Source organism: Crinia signifera, chromosome 11 (assembly GCF_055691185.1).
Source record: "Crinia signifera chromosome 11, ASM5569118v1, whole genome shotgun sequence".
In the NCBI taxonomy this organism is placed as follows: Eukaryota; Metazoa; Chordata; class Amphibia; order Anura; family Myobatrachidae; genus Crinia; species Crinia signifera.
In genome coordinates, this window is record NC_139227.1 from 112489018 (window position 1) to 112509186 (window position 20169).

The following is a 20169-nucleotide window of genomic DNA, read 5'->3' on the forward strand; positions in this document are numbered from 1 at the left end:
CTTACTAATTCTATTATCTGTGTTGAACTATGGACCGATGGGGTCTGATGGTTGCGATGTGCGCATTTCTGCGCTTGTGTATACGTAAGGTGCGTGCACCCATGGCGAACAGACTTTTTGCAGAGTGCACGCGCCCAGGACAGCGTTTTGGGGGCGGAGAGGGGCATGTGGCAGCGTTTCATGGTCGCTGGACGTCCACATGCTAATGAGGCCACGACGCGGATGTCAGCTGCCCGCCCATTTCCTTCCCAGCGTGCACGCATATGTATGGTCGCTCAGAGCAGCCTTAGATATGCGTGCACCTTACAAATCTTTCGATGGTCGGCGACCAATCGGAAGATGTGGGTGGATCCCCCTGGCCTGTGAATGGATGTTACTGTGTTCCCTGCTTGCGAATGGGTGGCGGCAGCAAGGCGGGGTTTGGTGGACCTGCAAGGCTTCGAATCAACTAGAATAACCCCCTATAGCCCATAAGAAATGAATGTCGTTGCATTCTGCTTTAGTGGCAGATTCCTTTAGCCACAAAATCCAGACAAAAATCCATGACCCAGACTTTCTGCTGTTGTCTTAGATGTCTCCATTAAGTTTCAGTGAGATACATTTTGGCTTTTAAATTTCATGATTTTTGGTGCCCTGCAATCAGGTACAGTATACGCCGCCCCCCCGCCCGAGTGAAATCCCGCCCAGTGTAAGCTTGCGATTTGCTTAGAACAGCTTGTGGAAATATCACGGGCCTGCGATTAGCTGCAAATCCATTTGCCATCCACTCCCCATGTAATGATTTCCCAGTGTGTGCAGTGTGTGCGTAGCCCAGGACTTACTCAGCAGCTGTGATAGAATCAGGCTGATCGGGGGCGGAGCTAACATCACATGACTTCCCCTCACACACCTGGCCACGCCTGCGTATTACCTGACACTGCCAGATAACAGCCGCTCACCATCTAATGATTTCCCAGTGTGCGCAGTGTGTGTGTAGCCCAGGACTTACTCAGCGACTGTGATAGAATCAGGCTGATTGGGGGCGGAGCTGATGTCACATGACTTCCCCTCACACACCTGGCCACGCCTGCATTATCCCTGACACTACCAGATAACAGCCGCTCACCATGTAATGATTCCCCAGTGTGTGCAGTCTGTGCATAGCCCAGGACTTACTCAGCAGCTGTGATAGAATTAGGCTGATCGGGGGCGGAGCTGACGTCACATGACTCCCCCTCATACACCTGGCCTCGTCTGCGTATTCCCTGACACTCCCAGATAACAGCTGCTCCCCATGTAATGATTCCCCAGTGTGTGCAGTCTGTGCGTAGCCCAGGACTTACTCAGCGGCTGTGATAGAATCAGGCTTATCGGGGGCGGAGCTGACATCACTTGACTTTCCCTCAAACACCTGGCCACGCCTGCGTATTCCCTGACACTCCCATATAACAGCCGCTCACCATGTAATGATTCCCCAGTGTGTGCAGTGTGTGCGTAGCCCAGGACTTACTCAGCAGCTGCCATAGAATCAGGCTGATCGGGGGTGGAGCTGACGTCACATGACTTCCCCTCACACACCTGGCCACGCCTGCGTATTACCTGACACTCCCAGATAACAGCAGCTCACCATGTAATGATTCCCCAGTGTGTGCGTAGCCCAGGACTTACTCAGCGGCTGTAATAGAATCAGGCTGATCGGGGCCAGAGCTTACACTCGCCTTCCCCTCAAACGCCTGGGTACGCCTGCATTTTCCCTGACACTCCCAGAAAATGTACGGTTCCCACCCACAAACTCCGGCTTCCTGTCAATCAACTTGCATGTGGCTAGCCTAAAAAAAGGCAGCATGATTTTATTGCATGCGCAGTCTATCTATAATCACCTGATCAGGTCTGAATCATGCCCCTAGTACACATTTCTGACCTATTATGGTACGCAGGTAATGCGTACATGCTCTGCGTCGGTCTTATAGTCATATATTATTTTAATAACAATTGCGCAATGTACACATACTGAGATATCAATAGAGGTCATTGACAGCTGCAAAATAGTTACCAGCGGGATTGTGGGTGCAGATACTGTTACAGGTATATCGTGGCTCCCGTTTCTGTAAGCTGTGGCCCTAATGACCCAGGGCTGCCGTTCATATAGGGGCACTGCTCTTCCTCTGCCGGAATAGTAGTGATGTTTTCTCGCTGAATACCTGACAAAGACAAAACAGGTTATAGGTGAACCACTGTCGCATATTACATAGACCAGGCATGTCCAAACTGTGGCCCTACAGCTGTTGTGAAACAACAAGTCCCATCAGGCCTTGCCACAGTTTTGCGATTAGGGAATGCTAAAACTATGGCAAGGCATGCTGGGATGTGTAGTTTCACAACAGCTGGAGGGCCACAGTTTGGACATGCCTGACATAGATACATGGTAGTTATATAACAACTGTAACATTGCAAAAAGCAAATTAAACAAGACAGAAATAGAAGTATATGCACATGTATTTGTAGACAAATCTGTCAGAATAGCGCTTACAAAAAAACATCTAATGTGTATCCAGCAAATTGAAGGAGCAAAACAAGGCGCATAAGCATAACCTGTGTACACTCACGCCCTTTACTCCGCCCGCTGGTAAGTGAAGGGAGTGGAACAACTCTGGGAGTGTTCGGAAAAAACGGGAGGGAGGGAGAACCTAGGAAAACCCTGGGAGTGTTCGGAAAAACCCTAGGCGTGGCTGAACATTTCATGGGAGGGTGTGTGACCTCAGCTCCAGGCCGCATATGCCATTGCACCGCTGAGTAAGTCCAGGGCTACGTGGCGCCTACGATGAGTTGTGGCCAGTATGGAACTCATTAGATGTGAGCATGTTATGATGGGTTTTGGACATATTCGCACTGCTGTGAATGTATGTGTAGCCGTACACATCCATTTGAACAGCGAGCGCATTAATTGGCAAGGCGGGACTTCACTCTAGTGGGGCGGTGGCTTAACTGAACACTGGCTGCTGCGAATTCGTGGCTGTGCGATCATGTCTAAATCGGGCTCATAGAGCCATTCACAGCACTGAGGGACAAAATGGCTGAACTAACATTCATAAAGCTACAATTGGTACTCTTTACCTAGAAGGGCGCCCACGATTTTGATCTTGGGCATCGTAAGGTAAAAAAATCGCGTTGGTCGCATCGCATGCGATGCGTCCGACGCGATTACCGCGATTTCCCATAAGTAACAATGTTAAATGTCCCAATTGACCCGATTTTCCATAGGGAACAATGTTAAATGGCCCACAGAGGCCAAATAGGCACCCTGAAGTGTGAAATGCCCCCCCAATTGTTAACGCCACCCCACAATCAACGTCAACCCGAAGCGTGGCGAGCGCAGCAAGCCCGCGAGGGGCGGCGGTACGCGTCCTACGACCTTTTTATACCCCCACTATCCACGTCTGCGTGGAGTTGAGAATAGAAAGTGTGGCGAGCGCAGCGAGCCACCGTGCCCGAAGCGTGGCGAGCGCAGTGAGCCCCGCAAGGGGAGGCGGACTCCTTCACAGGTATACGCGTCCCCTCGCGGGTTTCACAGGTGTCCGCGTCCGCTCGCCATGCTTCGGGCTCGGTGGCTCGCTGCACTTTCTATTCTCAACTCCACGCCACGCTTCGGGTTGACGTTGATCGTGGGGTGGCGTTAACAATTGGGGGGGCCATTTCACACTTTAGGGTGGCTATTTGGCCTCTGTGGGACATTTAACATTGTTCCCTATGGGAAATCACGGTAATCGCGTTGGTCGCATCGCATGCAATTTTTTTGTACATGCGATGCCCGCGATGGGCGCCCTTCTAGGTAAAGAGTACCCTACAATTTTATCACTAAAGGGACAAAATGGCTGACCACGCAGCCTAGGAGATCCCTGTGGACTAGTTGAATATTAGTACAGTACTTCATAGCAACAGGACAGGGGGTCCCCTTGTTTAACAAAAGAGAACATTATTTTGCACCAACACAATGGGAATCACCACAAGAACTGGATTTCTTCCTGATAAAATACATTACATTTTTTTTCAGATTTAACTTTATTCAGCGCAACTGAAATGCTACCAAACAGTAATTGTGTTTATTGTTTTCCAGTGAAGAAAACGATGTATGTAGGTCCACAGTAAGAGTGTTATACAAACAAATGAACTCTACTTAACATGTGTAATTTCTTGGCACAGAAACACCGTGAGATGGAAGCGACAAGGAAATGCTTTTGTTTGATTACCTAAGATGCCCCTGAGGAGCGCTGACGGGCCTGTTTCTCTTGGATTGTGATGAGAAGCTGGAGTCGTCACTGATGTCTGACTTCTTGAGGTTGACATGTGAAACCACGTTACTGCGCTGAACTGATGCTTTCTGAAGTGAGGAACAATCTTGAGGTGTTGACCTTCCTGATACACGCACAGACTGAAGAGAGGCCGGGCCAAACGTAGATGTATCACCGTATGAGTCGTCTTTGCAACGTCTCGATGAACTCTTGGCATATGGGGTTTTGTAATCTCTATGGAAAATAAAAGGACAACAGATAATAATTGGCACAGAGAAAGTTAATCCGATTTCTGAATACCGGTATAACTGTTCTTGGCATTCAAGCCGTCTGAGGGCTCTCCCTAGCCATGCACAGTGCAGAGTTCAATCTTACAACCCCACCCCACCCTTACCACATTTGATTTTGACTTGCTTATTCCATGTTGTTACTGACCTCCTCAAAATGATGTAGGTTGTTAGCTGCAATGATTGGTCGGTGATTGGTGTAATCGCTGCACCAATCACTGAAGAGTGATGAAGAGAGAGGGAATAGATGGCGGAGAAAGGGTTTTATTTCATTGGACATCTCATACAATTCATTGGCCAATTACCAGCTTCATTCATGGATTTACCGTCTCTTCAAAACCAAAGACGAGCAGCTAAGTTCATGACATCCCTGAATACTAAACAGCAGAAATAAGCCATGTATTCATAGTTTGGGCAGTACGGATGGTGTGGGGCAGTACAGATGGTGTAATGGTTATAGCATTACTGCCTCACAGCACTGAGGTCATGGGTTCTATCCCCACCATGTGTTATATATATACGGGGCAGTACGGATGGTGTAATGGTTAGCATTACTGCCTCACAGCGCTGAGGTCATGGGTTCTATCCCCACCATGTGTTATATATACGGGGCAGTACGGACAGTGTAATGGTTATAGCATTACTGCCTCACAGCACTGAGGTCATGGGTTCTATCCCCACCATGTGTTATATATACGGGGCAGTACGGACGGTGTAATGGTTATAGCATTACTGCCTCACAGCACTGAGGTCATGGGTTCTATCCCCACCATGTGTTATATATACGGGGCAGTACGGATGGTGTAATGGTTAGCATTACTGCCTCACAGCGCTGAGGTCATGGGTTCTATCCCCACCATGTGTTATATATATATATATATGGGGCAGTACGGATGGTGTAATGGTTAGCATTACTGCCTCACAGCGCTGAGGTTATGGGCTCTATCCCCACCATGTGTTATATATATACGGGGCAGTACGGACGGTGTAATGGTTAGCATTACTGCCTCACAGCGCTGAGGTTATGGGTTCTATCCCCACCATGTGTTATATATACGGGGCAGTACGGATGGTGTAATGGTTACATTACTGCCTCACAGCACTGAGGTCATGGGTTCTATCCCCACCATGTGTTATATATACGGGGAAGTACGGATGGTGTAATGGTTAGCATTACTGCCTCACAGCGCTGAGGTCATGGGTTCTATCCCACCATGTGTTATATATGGGGCAGTATGGATGGTGTAATGGTTATAGCATTACTGCCTCACAGCACTGAGGTCATGGGTTCTATCCCACCATGTGTTATATATACGGGGAAGTACGGATGGTGTAATGGTTAGCATTACTGCCTCACAGCGCTGAGGTCATGGGTTCTATCCCACCATGTGTTATATATACGGGGCAGTACAGACGGTGTAATGGTTAGTATTACTGCCTCCCAGCGCTGAGGTTATGGGTTCTATCCCACCATGTGTTATATATATGGGGCAGTACGGATGGTGTAATGGTTATAGCATTACTGCCTCACAGCACTGAAGTCATGGGTTCTATCCCACCATGTGTTATATATACGGGGCAGTACGGACAGTGTAATGGTTAGTATTACTGCCTCACAGCGCTGAGGTTATGGGTTCTCTCCCCACCATGTGTTATATATACGGGGAAGTATGGATGGTGTAATGGTTAGCATTACTGCCTCACAGCACTAAGGTCATGGGTTCTATCCCACCATGTGTTATATATACGGGGCAGTATGGATGGTGTAATGGTTAGCATTACTGCCTCACAGCACTAAGGTCATGGGTTCTATCCCACCATGTGTTATATAAACGGGGCAGTACGGATGGTGTAATGGTTAGCATTACTGCCTCACAGCACTGTGGTCATGGGTTCTATTCCCACCATGTGATAAACAGTATATACGGGGCAGTACAGACGGTGTAATGGTTAGCATTACTGCATCACAGCACTGAGGCCATGGGTTCTATTCCCACCATGTGTTATATATACGGGGCAGTACGGACGGTGTAATGGTTAGCATTACTACCTCACAGCACTGAGGTCATGGGTTCTATTCCCACCATGTGTTATAAATACGGGGCAGTACGGACAGTGTAATGTTATATTACTGCCTCACAGCACTGAGGTCATGGGTTCTATTCCCACCATGTGTTATATATACGGGGCAGTACAAATGGTGTAATGGTTAGCATTACTGCCTCACAGCACTGAGGTCATGGGTTCTATTCCTACCATGTGTTGTATATATATATATATATATATATATATATATATATATATATATATATATATATATATATATATATATATATATATATATGGGGCAGTACGGATGGTGTAATGGTTATAGCATTGCTGCCTCACAGCGCTGAGCTCATGGCTTCTATCCCCACCATGTGTTATATATATATATATATATATACACAGACTGTGTAATGGTTAGCATTATTGCCTCACAGCACTGAGGTCATGGGTCCGATTCCCACCATGGCCCTAACTGTGCGGAGTTTGTATATTCTCCCCGTACTTGCGTGGGTTTCCTCCTGGTACTCCGGTTTCCTCCCACAATCCAAAAATATACTAGTGTGTTTATTGGCTCCCAACAAAGTTAACCCTAGAATGTCTGTGTGTGCGTGTACATGTGGTAGGGAATATAGATTGCAAGCTCCACTGGGGCAGGGACTGATGTGAATGTTCAACTATTCTCTGTACAGCGCTGCGGAATATGTGTGCGCTATATAAGAAACTGTCCAGTAAGAAGTAAATAATTTAGTTTAGTAAATCTTTCCAGCATGCTGCCCTGTTCTGTCCCTTAGTGGCGATGGTGGTGCCTCTCTACCTTACAAGGTTCAGGAAAAGTGTAAAGACATAAATATGGCTTATTAATTGGGTCAATATTCTGATTTTTTTTTTCTCCTGGTCAGAAGCGACACTCAAACAAATGTGAATAACACTAAACACTGAAAAACACACCATAAAATTCAGTAACGGTGTCACCGGGTACAGTTTCTCCATAAGGAAAATGATAGTCGCCACAGTCATTGTTACTTTATTCATGCGCAGCGCTTAATGTCAAACCTTTTCTTTTCAATTACAGAAACATTAGGATATTAATGGATTGTAATTATTCGCAATCTAGACTGAGAACCACAGCAAGCGCAAAGTGCTACCACCATTAATGTCAGTCTAAATTTACTCAATTGTGTCCTCGCGCAATAGCCTAACGAACTGCGAGAGGTACAAAATAAAAGTCATCTGTCTTTTAATGGGTGTTTATTAATAACAAACTACCATTGGTAAATAGACATATTAATAAACTAATTAATACTGTTAAATCAAAGGATTGCGCATTACAATTTATTGAACAAAAATATTTATCATTTTCATTCATTTATTTAGTGTCAGCTAACTCCCTAGCACTTTAATATTGGGACTCCGACCCTTCAGTTCCAGTATTTCTGGTTTACTTTTCCAAACTCCCCTCTGGAGAGGTCAAGGGGCAAATGCTAGGGGGCGTGAAGGCATGGTACAACACTGCAGTGGGGCTAGCGGCAAGAGAGCTCAGCTGATCAGCGGCCGTCCAGTCTTTTGAATAGATTTTTTTCTATTCTCTCGCCGCTACCCCACACCCTGCTCTCTGGTCCCCGTCTGCCACTATCCCGGACACTGCTCTCCGGTTCCCGCCCGCCACACTAGGGCCGTGCTTCCCAGGACCCGCTCCCTGCTGCATTGACAGCTGCACATAAGATTATCTTATGTGCAGACCATCCGACCTCTGGATCGGATCTCATGCACTATGCAAGTTGGTCCTATTTCACCCTATTTCTCGGCCCAAGAACTAAGACTTCCACTCAAAGAAGTGACCATCAGAATTTGTTCCACCTCATCATTACAGTTGGGTCCACTCACTTTAATCTCTGCTTATGGGTGTTGATGGGATCAGGAGTGGTATAGAAGATCTACAGTATTTGGCCAACATCAAATGGCCAACATTCATTAGGTCAACAGGTACAAAATTCCGAAAGATGAAAGATTGACAGTGGATAAGGTCAACAGGTATAAAAGTTTGAAAAAAGAAGGGGGTAGGGTATTGAAAAGATGGCGCCACCTTTTCAATACCCTACCCCCCTTATTTTTTCTAACGTATTGATAGGATCAATAGGGATTAATCCCAAGGTATTGAAATAGAGGCAGCAGTATCCCAGGAGCGCCACACTATTTTCAAATTCACCCAAAAATATCCAGGCATAAAAGTTGACAAGCTTTTAAAAAAAAAAAAAATTGGGTCAAATCTTGTATGTTTAGTAATATGTGACCAGCATCAGTAAACATGTATACGCTCGTCATGCTTTGGCGGGTTCACGTATGGATAACATATAAAGCAAATGTTGTGAAAATATGCTCCCCCCCAAAAAAATACATGTCGACCCTTGACACATCAACCCTTTGAACCAGTCGACCTTAAGCACTGTTAACCTTTCATCTGGCAACCATATGGTCTTGACCTATTGACTGTCCATCATCATCATCATCATCATCCAGATACCATGGGGGTGTATCCAGATTTTGAACCACTTATCTTTTGGAATTCCACTGTATATTAAAGTTGGGTACACACTGGAGTGACCACCAATAGTTCCGACTACTGATGACTTCCCTCGAGCCCAGAATTAGCCAAATTGAGCGCACACACTCTGCAATCTTGCAATAGGCAAAAAGATTTATTGGTACTTGTTTCCTAGCACGGCACCCGTCGTAGGTGATCGCATACCTTAACTTAATCGCGACCGACGCGATTTTGGGGGCTATTTTTAGCCTTTTCCCCGACAATGAAAAATCTTGTCCATCGCATGCCTTAAGTTAAGGCATGCGATGCGACCGATGCGATGGACCAAGATTTTACAAAGGGAACAATGTTAAATGGGCCAATGGACCTGATTTTTCATTGAATACCCACCCTTATGGGTATTTTACATGACAAATGCCCCCCCATTGTTAACGCCACCACAGGATGAACGGTAAGCCAAAACGTGGCGAGCGTCCTTTGACCTTTTCATACCCCCACTATCCACGTCGGCGTAGAGTTGATTTTATATAGTGTGGCGAGCGCATGCGTAATATCTGTGAAGTAATGCTCATCCCCTCGCCACGCTTCGGGCTCGGTGGCTCGCTGCGCTCGACACACTATATAAAATCAACTCCACGCCAACGTGGATAGTGGGGGTATGAAAAGGTCGGAGGACGCGTACCACCACCCCTCGCGAGCTTGCTACGCTCGCCACGCTTCAGGTTGCCGTTCATCGTGGGGTGGCGTTAACAATGGGGGGGGCATTTGACCCATCAGGGTTAGGAAACAATGAAAATTGGGGTCTGGGGGGCATTTAACATTGGGGCCAATGTAAAATCGGGTCTCAGGGACCATTTTACATTGATTCCAATGTAATAATTTTTGGGATCCCAATGGAAACAATTTTTATCGCTGGCGCCGTGCTAGGAAACAAGTACCGATTTATTACATAATGTGGTTATGGTTAATCGTTGCTCCTGTACACACTAGAACAAGATCCATGCCACTCCCATTCTAGGGCGTGGCATGAAGATGACGTCAAATTAGTTTGATATATTGCCCGCCGTATGGTGTGCTATACACACACCGCATGATAGGCATAAAATTGCTAACTATACCGCTAGATTTGATGTGCATTACATCCAGTCTGACGATGTAACATGGAACCGTGGGGGCGCTCATATTGTGGCCCCTTCAGGTGTGGTTAGAGTTTCAGGATGTATGCTAATGCAGCATGAGGCAATTGTCAAAAATTTTCTGGGCTGTGTGTGCGACCCTTATGGGCTACCCACTCCCCACGTACCAAAGCTCTCTCCTTCGGGGACAACTGTGGTCCCTGAGGGCGACCCAGAGCTGCAAGGCAGAGGGTATCTCAAAGCTTCGGCGCAGAGGACCCACTCGCCCTAACCCTTCCGGGGGTTGAGGGAAGAGGGTTGCTCTGAGCTTTGGCTAGGAGGACCCACCGATCAGTGGCGTAACTAGGCCACCGCAGCCCCCGCCGTCGCGGGGAGGCGCAGAGTAACTATGGGCGCCGGGGGGGCTGCGGTGCTATAGTTACCCGCTGCGCTGCTGCCCGGCCGCATCTTCGGTCACTGTCCCGTAACTCGCTCCCGGCGCCGGCTCCTGCTGATAATGAAAAGTGACACTTAGAAAATGGCTGCCCCCGTATTGCAGACAGTTTTGGCAGCCATTTTCTAAGAGTCACTTTTCATTATCAGCAGGAGCCGGCGCCGGGAGCGAGTGACGGGACAGTGACCACAGATGCGGCCGGGCAGCAGCGCAGCGGAGACTGGGGCAGCGCTCTGTCAGGTATGGGTATGGGGAGGGGGGGGGGGGCGCTGAAAAAGTTTGGCGGGGGGGCGCAAATTATATAATTACGCCACTGCCACCGATCCTTATTTCCCCCTCTTGGGCCTTTTGACTGAGATGGGTCTGGGGAGTAACGGGGCCTTTGCTCCTTTGGTAGAGGGTCCATACGTATGTACACCCCCTATGCACGATTTAGGTCACTGCACTGGGTGTTGGAGCACCACTCGGGCTCCAGATTTAAAAAAAAAAGGCATCTGTTACAGGTAGACACCTTCCGCTGCAGTAGCGATCTGACCGGCGTCCTAAGACGCAGCGTCCAATCTCTCACTCACCATCGGGCACACAATGAGAGATGTAGGCGATATGTGGTTGCGGTCTGCTTGATTGGAGAACTAAAAATAATTCCTTTATATTTTTAATGAACCCTCAGCTGGACGCACCATTATTTGGAGCTATAACAGTATTATTGTGAAGATGACAGGTCAATTTTAGACCTAAATTTAGTTAACAGCAGTTGAGCAACAATGACATTTTCTTACCGGGGTAAAAACTGGTGCACGGTCATGGCTCTTTCAAGTTTATCCAGGTACGCGCCAACAATAAGATCTTCCAGACTGCTGGACTGTGACCGTGAGGTTGATGAGATGTAAGTACCGCGTAGAGAAGGTGTAGACAATCGCCTCCCAGCTGAGAAAGCACTTAGCAGCTCTTTGTGGCCAGCCATGGTCTGCAATGAAATCTCAATATATTAAAATAACTGCAGCCTTAAGGTCACAATATTAGTGAAAATAATTGAAAGTTACTTTATAAAGATCTTATTATTAACATGAATATAAAAGCTCACGCTTGTGTTTTGTCAGGTCAGCAGTGCATTCTATTGGGAGAAAACGCTTTCGGGTCCCAGAACAATGGCGCACAGACACTCAGGGTCCCAGGAAAAAAAAAAAAGCGGTCAAGAGCCAGTGATATAAATAATAGCAATGATCTGCATAATGCAGATTAGGTTTTATTGCTCTTCAAAAGTAGTCCATTATTTTAAGGGCCTTATTCTGCTTCGCAACTAGAATGAGTTTGCATGGTGAGTGATGGTGGCGCCGTGCGCATTTCTGCGCATGTGCATATAGTTGAGGAGACCAGTAGGTGCCATGCTGGTCTCCTCAACTATAGCCGGTAGTGCCGCATTGAGGGACTAGTAGACTCTGGCACCATGCCAGAGTCTACTGAGCAGGTTGCTTGAAAAATGGTGTGGCGGCCATTTTCCCAGTGATTTGTTTATAATGCGGAAGTTAAAAATTCATGGAAACGTGCCGCTGTACTGGAGTTTTCTGCAGCACTGCTGATGTGGGACACTGGAGGGGGAGGTTTTGAGGAAATGAGAGAAGGATGTGTGGTGTGAGCACCCCCTCTGGACCTGGGGCCTGTGTGCACCAAACAGAACCATGGGGTACAGGGCCATAACATCTAGTTGGCCATATGGCACTAACCAGGGGTGCCAGTCGAATAGGGACATTGTACAGCTAATTCCCCTTTTACACCAAAAATCCCGGATCTGACCCGGCCAAGCCGGGTCGGATCTGGGATTTACACTGCCCACCCGCAGTGTAGATGGAGGCGGCGCTTGGAGATGACATCATCTCCAAGCGCCGGGACCGCGGTGATCCCCGCCGGAAACACTGATCACCGTGCTGGGGGCAGCCCAGCACCAAGGTAAGCTGCTGGGCTGCCCCAGCCGTTGTCCGGGAGGTGAATGGATGCCGCACACAGGCATCCATTCACCTCCTCCGCTGCTGCCCTGCTGTCTGCAGAGTATAGCAGACAGCAGCGCAGGCTGTGTGTGCCCCCGTCCAACCTGCGGACGCTGCGGTCTGCAGGTTGCACGTCCCCCATTGATGTAAATGGGAGCCGGGTCCGATGACCCGGCATACCCATTTACACCGCCCTCTACCCAGGTTCTAGCCGTGTTCTACCCAGGTCAGGACCAGGGTAAAGGTCCCGTGTAAAGGGACATGGTGTGTCCATGGGAGCGAAGGCGGGCCAATGCCTGCTGGGGCGGAGGCTTACATCACATGACATTAGTGCCCGCCTCGTCTTCAGCAATTTGTGGACTGACTCTTATTCCGAAGGCAGGAGAAATCATTCGATGTAGGGGACTATCAAATGATTTCTGCTGCTAGCGGAGGAATGCGAGGGGCTGTGTTAGCAAACGGATCCCCAATTCGGCAGGGTGGACATTCATTAGGCGGGTTTTCAGAACTTGGGGGGCTAGATTATAATTTCCTAAAATTTCCTGTGTCAGGGGAGAGGGAAATTATAAATCCATATGAATGTGTTTTATTATTGTGCTTTTTGATGGGCTTTATGCTATTTTAATTTATTTTTTAATGAGTTTTATTACATGGATTTGAAAGAGTTATTATACCCTGCCAACAGAAGCCGCGTGTGCGAACGATGCAGGTTCCATCTTGTGTGTGCTGTCAGGGAAAAAAAACGCACTTGTGCGAGAGCCCCACGCCTTCTGATGCATATTTGGACAACTCTTGAGTGCTGCAACTTGTCTTCAAGAGAAAAAACAAAAACATGCGTGTAGATTGAGCTCGAAGGCTTCCCTTCACCCTCGCCGACTCCGGAAATGTCGGCAGATCTGTGAAATGGTGGGTGATCTCCTTCGTTGACTATTTGGGAATGATCCAGGATATAGAACACTGGATTATTGGATCTTTGCAACACCCAAGATTAGACTTGTTTATGCATTGAAGACCTATTTTGCCAAAAGGGAAAAGCCACCTACTGTGCAATCATGATATCGACCCGTAATTGTTCGTTACACGTAGCCAGCCCTCGCAACAGAAAAAAGGCAGAAACATACCTACAGTAAATGCAGCAGTAATTCAAGTCCTTCTGATTTAACGAAACGTTGTTTATCTTCTATGACTAAAAAAAAAAAAAAAAAAAGAAATCAACTGAATACTGTACAAAAAAAAACCATTGAAAAAATGTAAAAAAATATAAATAATGCACATGCAAATAACTGTGCACCCAGTACATGAGAACTTCCTGGAATGCACTCAGGCAATGACCATTTAAACGGGGAACCTACTCTCAGAAATGTGGGCTCTGAAAGAGTTACATTCGCTCTTGCTGAAAGTTAATCAGATGAACATCTTTTTCATACAGACTTTGAATCAGTGAATGAACAATTTCACAAATTAGGATTGATGAAGTATGTCAGCCACTGGAAAAATTGCACCTTTTAGATTTAACATTTACCTAACTAAGCAGAAAAAAACATCTGCAAAAAGGTATGTTCTTGATCTTTACTGTTCTACATTTGTCCTTACGATTTTATAATTACACACTCATGTACTGTATGGGGAAAAGCATAAAGAACACTAAGCAATTAGCATCCTGATTACTATTATCTGTATACTCTAAACGTACTGTATATATATACTAGTTATTTTACTGAGTAATTTCTAACACCGAAGGATCTTACATTGTGAATAGGGAATCTGAAAATATATTTTACAAATCTCTGACTTAAATATGTTTATATTGACATACATATGATATATTCACAACTATCTTGAGGACTTGAGGTCATTGATAAAGTTCAGCCGAAACGGTAGCCTTCTTCCTTTGCTTTAAGGATCTGGCACGAGTCCTCTCCTCCTTCCCTTGCCGCAGGCCCTCATTCGAATTAATTCGGAATGGGGTGAATTCGGCCCTGTTCCGATGTTTGTGGCTCTGTGCATGCCCATGGTATATTATGCAGCTCCCCTTTGTGAATGGCTTTGGTGACCTGCATAGTCACCGAGCCGTTGGCAAGGATCGGGGTGGGGCGTGGCGAGGGTGGGCAGCGGGCGGGGCCGCCCATGGGAACACCCAGCGTTTTATGGGTATCCCCATGGGTACACCGGCGAGACTTGGTGTCCCGGGAGCGGGCGGCTTGTATTACAGGAAGTCAGCCGCCCTGCTCCGTCTTCGTCCCGGCGTTCGCAAATAAAACTCAGTTCCCACTGACATCTATTTGCGAAGCCATGAGAAGTAATTCGATGGTCGGCGACCATCGAATGATTTATCCTGCAGCAGAGGCATGCAAGGTGATATCTTTTCATTTTATATCCCCTCGCATGGTAGCGCAGAGAATCGGCGGCGGGTGAGCAAACTAGAATCAGGCCCCAGGAACAGAGTCTACTGATGTCCAGCATTGTTCAGATAAGCCTGTTATCTTTGTCCAAGTGAGTAATATTCTTATCTCTTTGTGTATTAAATCGTTTACAGGATTGCAGTCCAAACTCCGACACTACAGTCCTATAGGTTGGTAACTTGGTATACATCGCAACATTTTATTGATTTTAAAAATATAAAAAAATTTTACCAAATGAAACAATGGACCAAGCCAGATTGCCAGCACAAACTAGCCTGAAGTAGTGAATGAAGGAACAAATCTCAGTCCTTCCTTTATTACACTGCACCTAGTTGGCCGTACAGCAGACCAGACCAGACCAGAAGATGTTGCACGCAACCCATGGGCGATGCATGATGTAGATGATTTGTTTTGCGGCTCATGATGACATCATGAAAGTGTGTACACACCCTTTGTGATGTGCATCTCTAGTCTCCCAGGCAACTGCCCAGCTGGGCTTGATGGCCTTGAAGTGTGGTTGTGTGGTTGCTGGTACACACCAAAGACATCATTGAGTGAGTACAGAATGCCATTTCCAGTTTGGACTACTGCCGGAAAGAACATTCCCATTGGATTTAATCAAGGAAAGGGATAGTATTCAAATTACATTGTATAATGAAATATGTTGTTTATTAATAACAAACATCAAAATTCACTCCTGTGTATAGGACACATTATTGCATACAAACGGTAATATGACTGCCAACACTGACAATTCCTATATCTTTGCTATCTTTTGGTGTAGGAATTATACCGCTACATTGATGTAAGTGCTAAATATATGACATGACAAAAAAGGTGACTAACAAAACCAAAAATATGTTCACAATGGTCTTATAATGAAAAGACAGCGCCTTAGAAGTCGTCCCCCCTCAAACATGAGACTGGCCCGTCAAATGTATTGTGATATGAGTCACAGGGCCAGATGTATCAAGCATTAAAAAGTGATAAACTGGAGAGTGGTAAAAAGCCATCAACATGCCCAGTGAGGCCAGCTACCCCCCTGCCACTGCCCAGAAATGAAAACTTGCATCCATTGGGAACTTGCACCTGATGTTCTACATCCATCCCCGAGGGGGATTAAGACGTCATGGGCCAAGATACCGTTTGGGGCCCTCCTCCCTCAAACGATCCATAGCATTATATTTTTGCTGCTCATTGCAGGCGGCATGGATAGAGGACCTTGATGTGTGCACAGTCTATCGATTTAATGCTCAGCTGCGTGAACATCGGCATTGCGTATAAATCTGAATCAGACTCTAGGTAGTAGTAGTAGTAGTACGTTTATTTATAAGGCGCCGCAAAGTGTCCGCAGCGCCATACATAGCAAACAAAAAAACAAATTACAAGGTAACGTACAGGGTGTGTTGAAAAATACAGTATGAATAGGGGTATAGCTGGTAGAACTAAAATCAGCATGAGTTCAGAAGTAGGTGTCAAAATTGTCGAGGAGACTGAAGATGAAGTAGAGGAAGGGGAAGAACAGGACAGGAGCACAGGTGAGGTAAAGAGGTAGGGTGAGTACGTGAGGCAGGAGGACCCTACTCATAAGAGTTAACATACTAAAAATAGGTGGGTGGACGAACGAAAAAACAATAGGATAAGTAGGAACGGAGGCAGGATAGGAGGATCAAAAGAGGTTAGGAGGAGGGATAGGCTAGTCGAAAAAAGTGGGTTTTGAGGGAGCGCTTGAAGGAGGTAAGGGAATCAGAAAGCCTGATGGGTGGCGGGAGGTTGTTCCAGTGCAGGGTGGCAGCACGAGAGAAGTCTTGGACACGGGAGTGGGAGGAGGTGATTAGGTGAGAGGTCAGTCGGCGGTCAGCGATGGAGCGAAGAGGACGGGAGGGAGTGTGGATAGAGATCAGTGAAGAGAGGTAAGGAGCGGTGGAGGAGGAGAGAGCCTTGTAGGTGGTGGTGAGGAGTTTAAAGAGAACTCGGAAAGGAATCCAAAATAGGTCTTTTGGAAGTAGGCTTAATACCTGTGTCCCATTTTTTATCCGATCAAAGGGACTTTGGAAATGTGGGCGGGTCCATGTGATGTCATAACGTCACACAGTAGTCATGCAATGCTCCTCAGGATATCTTTATGGGGCTTCTTGGAAGCTGCTGGGCTCTGTGAAGGCGACTACATAGCCTTGTGGGAAATCCTCCTCTAAACCATCCATTTCTGAATCAGGCCCTTGGTTAATGTTAAGATAGGGGTGTTATGCAGCTTTCTGCGTCATCTGTATTAAAAAAAAAAAAAAAAATGTCTAAGGGGGATAATCAGTCCAGAGTCACAACTGTCAGGCTGGCCCAACAGCCATGACCCTATCCTGTTTATGGCCGTCTCAACTTGAAATCGGCAGGCGGGATTCAATGTCCCGCCTGCCAAATGCCGAAAAGGGGGCGTGGCTGCGAGATACGGCCGTGGATCGTCAAGCTGAAGCCGGGAGCTCGACAATCCACCGCAAATCTCGGGAGACGGGCCTGACTGCTTCTAAAGCCGGGTCCATTCTGCCGAGATCCCTGTTCAATGCTGTTGGGGAAGACAGCATTGAATAGGGCCAAACTGCTATTTCCTCCGTTGGTAAAAGCGGTGGGAGATTGAATACCCTCCTAAAATGTTAATACTGTACATATTTTTTTTTAGTTTACTAGCAACCCAGCCCTGCTTCGCATCGGTACATGATCGAGCGCCGCGTTCCTCCTTTATATACACGCGGCACACGTCAACTATAAACTTCATTCACTAAAAATGGTATCGATCCGCTCCTATACGGGATAGGACGATTAATATATACCTAAACCTTCCTCGAGAACTGCGCTACAGAATAGTGAAAACTGCACAAAACTTCGTACAGTGGTTTTGAGATGAGCACACGTACAGACAGACAGACAGACAGACAGACAGACAGACAGACGTGCTTGGGGACTTTTTCTATACTATGTAAGGATATGGTTACATATTATTGTATGCAACATGCAATATATGAACAATGTTTGCAGCTTAGATCAATAGACTCAGCAGTGGAGCAATGCTCCCCCGATCAGCACGTGCCCATCCCCAGCATGTGACATCACACTAGGAGGCCAATGACAGAAGGTGTTGGAGAGCTACCCAAATAGTCCCAGCACTCTGCAGGGTGTATGCCCGGAATGAGCTTTGGATGCCCTAAGCAGCACTGAAGCTGTATTACTGATCGCAGGGTGCCATCTTAGCACACTGCCAGCCAGATGAAGAGCCTGGGGCCGTGATAGTGTCCGACCGAGGGCCTTGCACCACTTGCACACTACTTCTAACGGAATTGCATAAACTACGTATACTACATGTATCCCTAAATATTCAGAGTAACACATGTACTAATAACTTGTATTGGTAGCACAGATTCCAATACAAAAATCCCATGCTGTATAGTTAGTTACCGATAGCGGAGAACAGGTCCATTGCTTGCCCTCCAACATATGAAGGATTTGATAAGCTGGACAGCAGTGGCGTAAGTTTATCCCAGTTGCCCGAGCTATTTGCTCCTGCACAGTAAGGATTAGAACCTGTGACCTGTCTCACTGGAGGCAGACACCGCACTGATAGAGCTATTTGCTCCTGCACAGTAATTATTAGAACCTGTGACCTGACTTACTGGAGGCAGACACCGCACTGATAGAGCTATTTGTTCCTGCACAGTAAGGATTAGAACCTGTGACCTGACTTACTGGAGGCAGACACCGCACTGATAGAGCTATTTGTTCCTGCACAGTAAGGATTAGAACCTGTGACCTGACTTACTGGAAGCAGACACCGCACTGATAGAGCTATTTGCTCCTGCACAGTAAGGATTAGAACCTGTGACCTGTCTCACTGGAGGCAGACACAGCACTGATAGAGCTATTTGCTCCTGCACTGTAAGGATTAGAACCTGTGACCTGTCTCACTGGAGGCAGACACCGCACTGATAGAGCTATTTGCTCCTGCACAGTAAGGATTAGAACCTGTGACCTGTCTCACTGGAGGCAGACACAGCACTGATAGAGCTATTTGCTCCTGCACGGTAAGGATTAGAACCTGTGACCTGACTTACTGGAGGCAGACACCGCACTGATAGAGCTATTTGTTCCTGCACAGTAAGGATTAGAACCTGTGACCTGACTTACTGGAGGCAGACACCGCACTGATAGAGCTATTTGCTCCTGCACAGTAAGGATTAGAACCTGTGACCTGTCTCACTGGAGGCAGACACAGCACTGATAGAGCTATTTGCTCCTGCACTGTAAGGATTAGAACCTGTGACCTGTCTCACTGGAGGCAGACACCGCACTGATAGAGCTATTTGCTCCTGCACAGTAAGGATTAGAACCTGTGACCTGTCTCACTGGAGGCAGACACAGCACTGATAGAGCTATTTGCTCCTGCACTGTAAGGATTAGAACCTGTGACCTGTCTCACTGGAGGCAGACACCGCACTGATAGAGCTATTTGCTCCTGCACAGTAAGGATTAGAACCTGTGACCTGTCTCACTGGAGGCAGACACAGCACTGATAGAGCTATTTGCTCCTGCACTGTAAGGATTAGAACCTGTGACCTGTCTCACTGGAGGCAGACACAGCACTGATAGAGCTATTTGCTCCTGCACTGTAAGGATTAGAACCTGCGACCTGTCTCACTGGAGGCAGACACCGCACTGATAGAGCTATTTGCTCCTGCACAGTAAGGATTAGAACCTGTGACCTGTCTCACTGGAGGCAGACACCATACTGATAGAGCTATTTGCTCCTGCACAGTAAGGAATAGAACCTGTGACCTGTCTCACTGGAGGCAGACACCACACTGATAGAGCTATTTGCTCCTGCACTGTAAGGATTAGAACCTGTGACCTGTCCCACTGGAGGCAGACACCATACAGATAGAGCTATTTGCTCCTGCACAGTAAGAATTAGAACCTGTGACCTGTCTCACTGGAGGCAGACACCGCACTGATAGAGCTATTTGCTCCTGCACAGTAAGGATTAGAACCTGTGACCTGTCCCACTGGAGGCAGACACCGCACTGA

General features: G+C 46.9%; 1 protein-coding gene across 5 annotated transcripts in view; it reads right to left on the bottom strand.

Annotated features, from left to right (window-relative positions):
• Window positions 1-13889, bottom strand: part of DCDC1 (doublecortin domain containing 1) — a 341410-nt gene extending 327521 nt beyond the window's left edge. For all 5 annotated transcript variants that reach the window (XR_014465436.1, XM_083164256.1, XM_083164255.1 and 2 more), the window contains exons 1-4: window positions 13822-13889; window positions 11495-11682; window positions 4227-4502; window positions 2033-2180 (exon numbers count right to left, since the gene is read on the bottom strand). Coding sequence is in view for 4 of the 5 variants with exons in the window: in XM_083164256.1 (XP_083020382.1) it covers window positions 2033-2180; window positions 4227-4502; window positions 11495-11679 (609 nt within the window). In the remaining variant the exon portion in view is untranslated. The remainder of the gene's footprint in view (window positions 1-2032; window positions 2181-4226; window positions 4503-11494; window positions 11683-13821) is intronic.
• Window positions 13890-20169: the final 6280 nt, after the last annotated feature.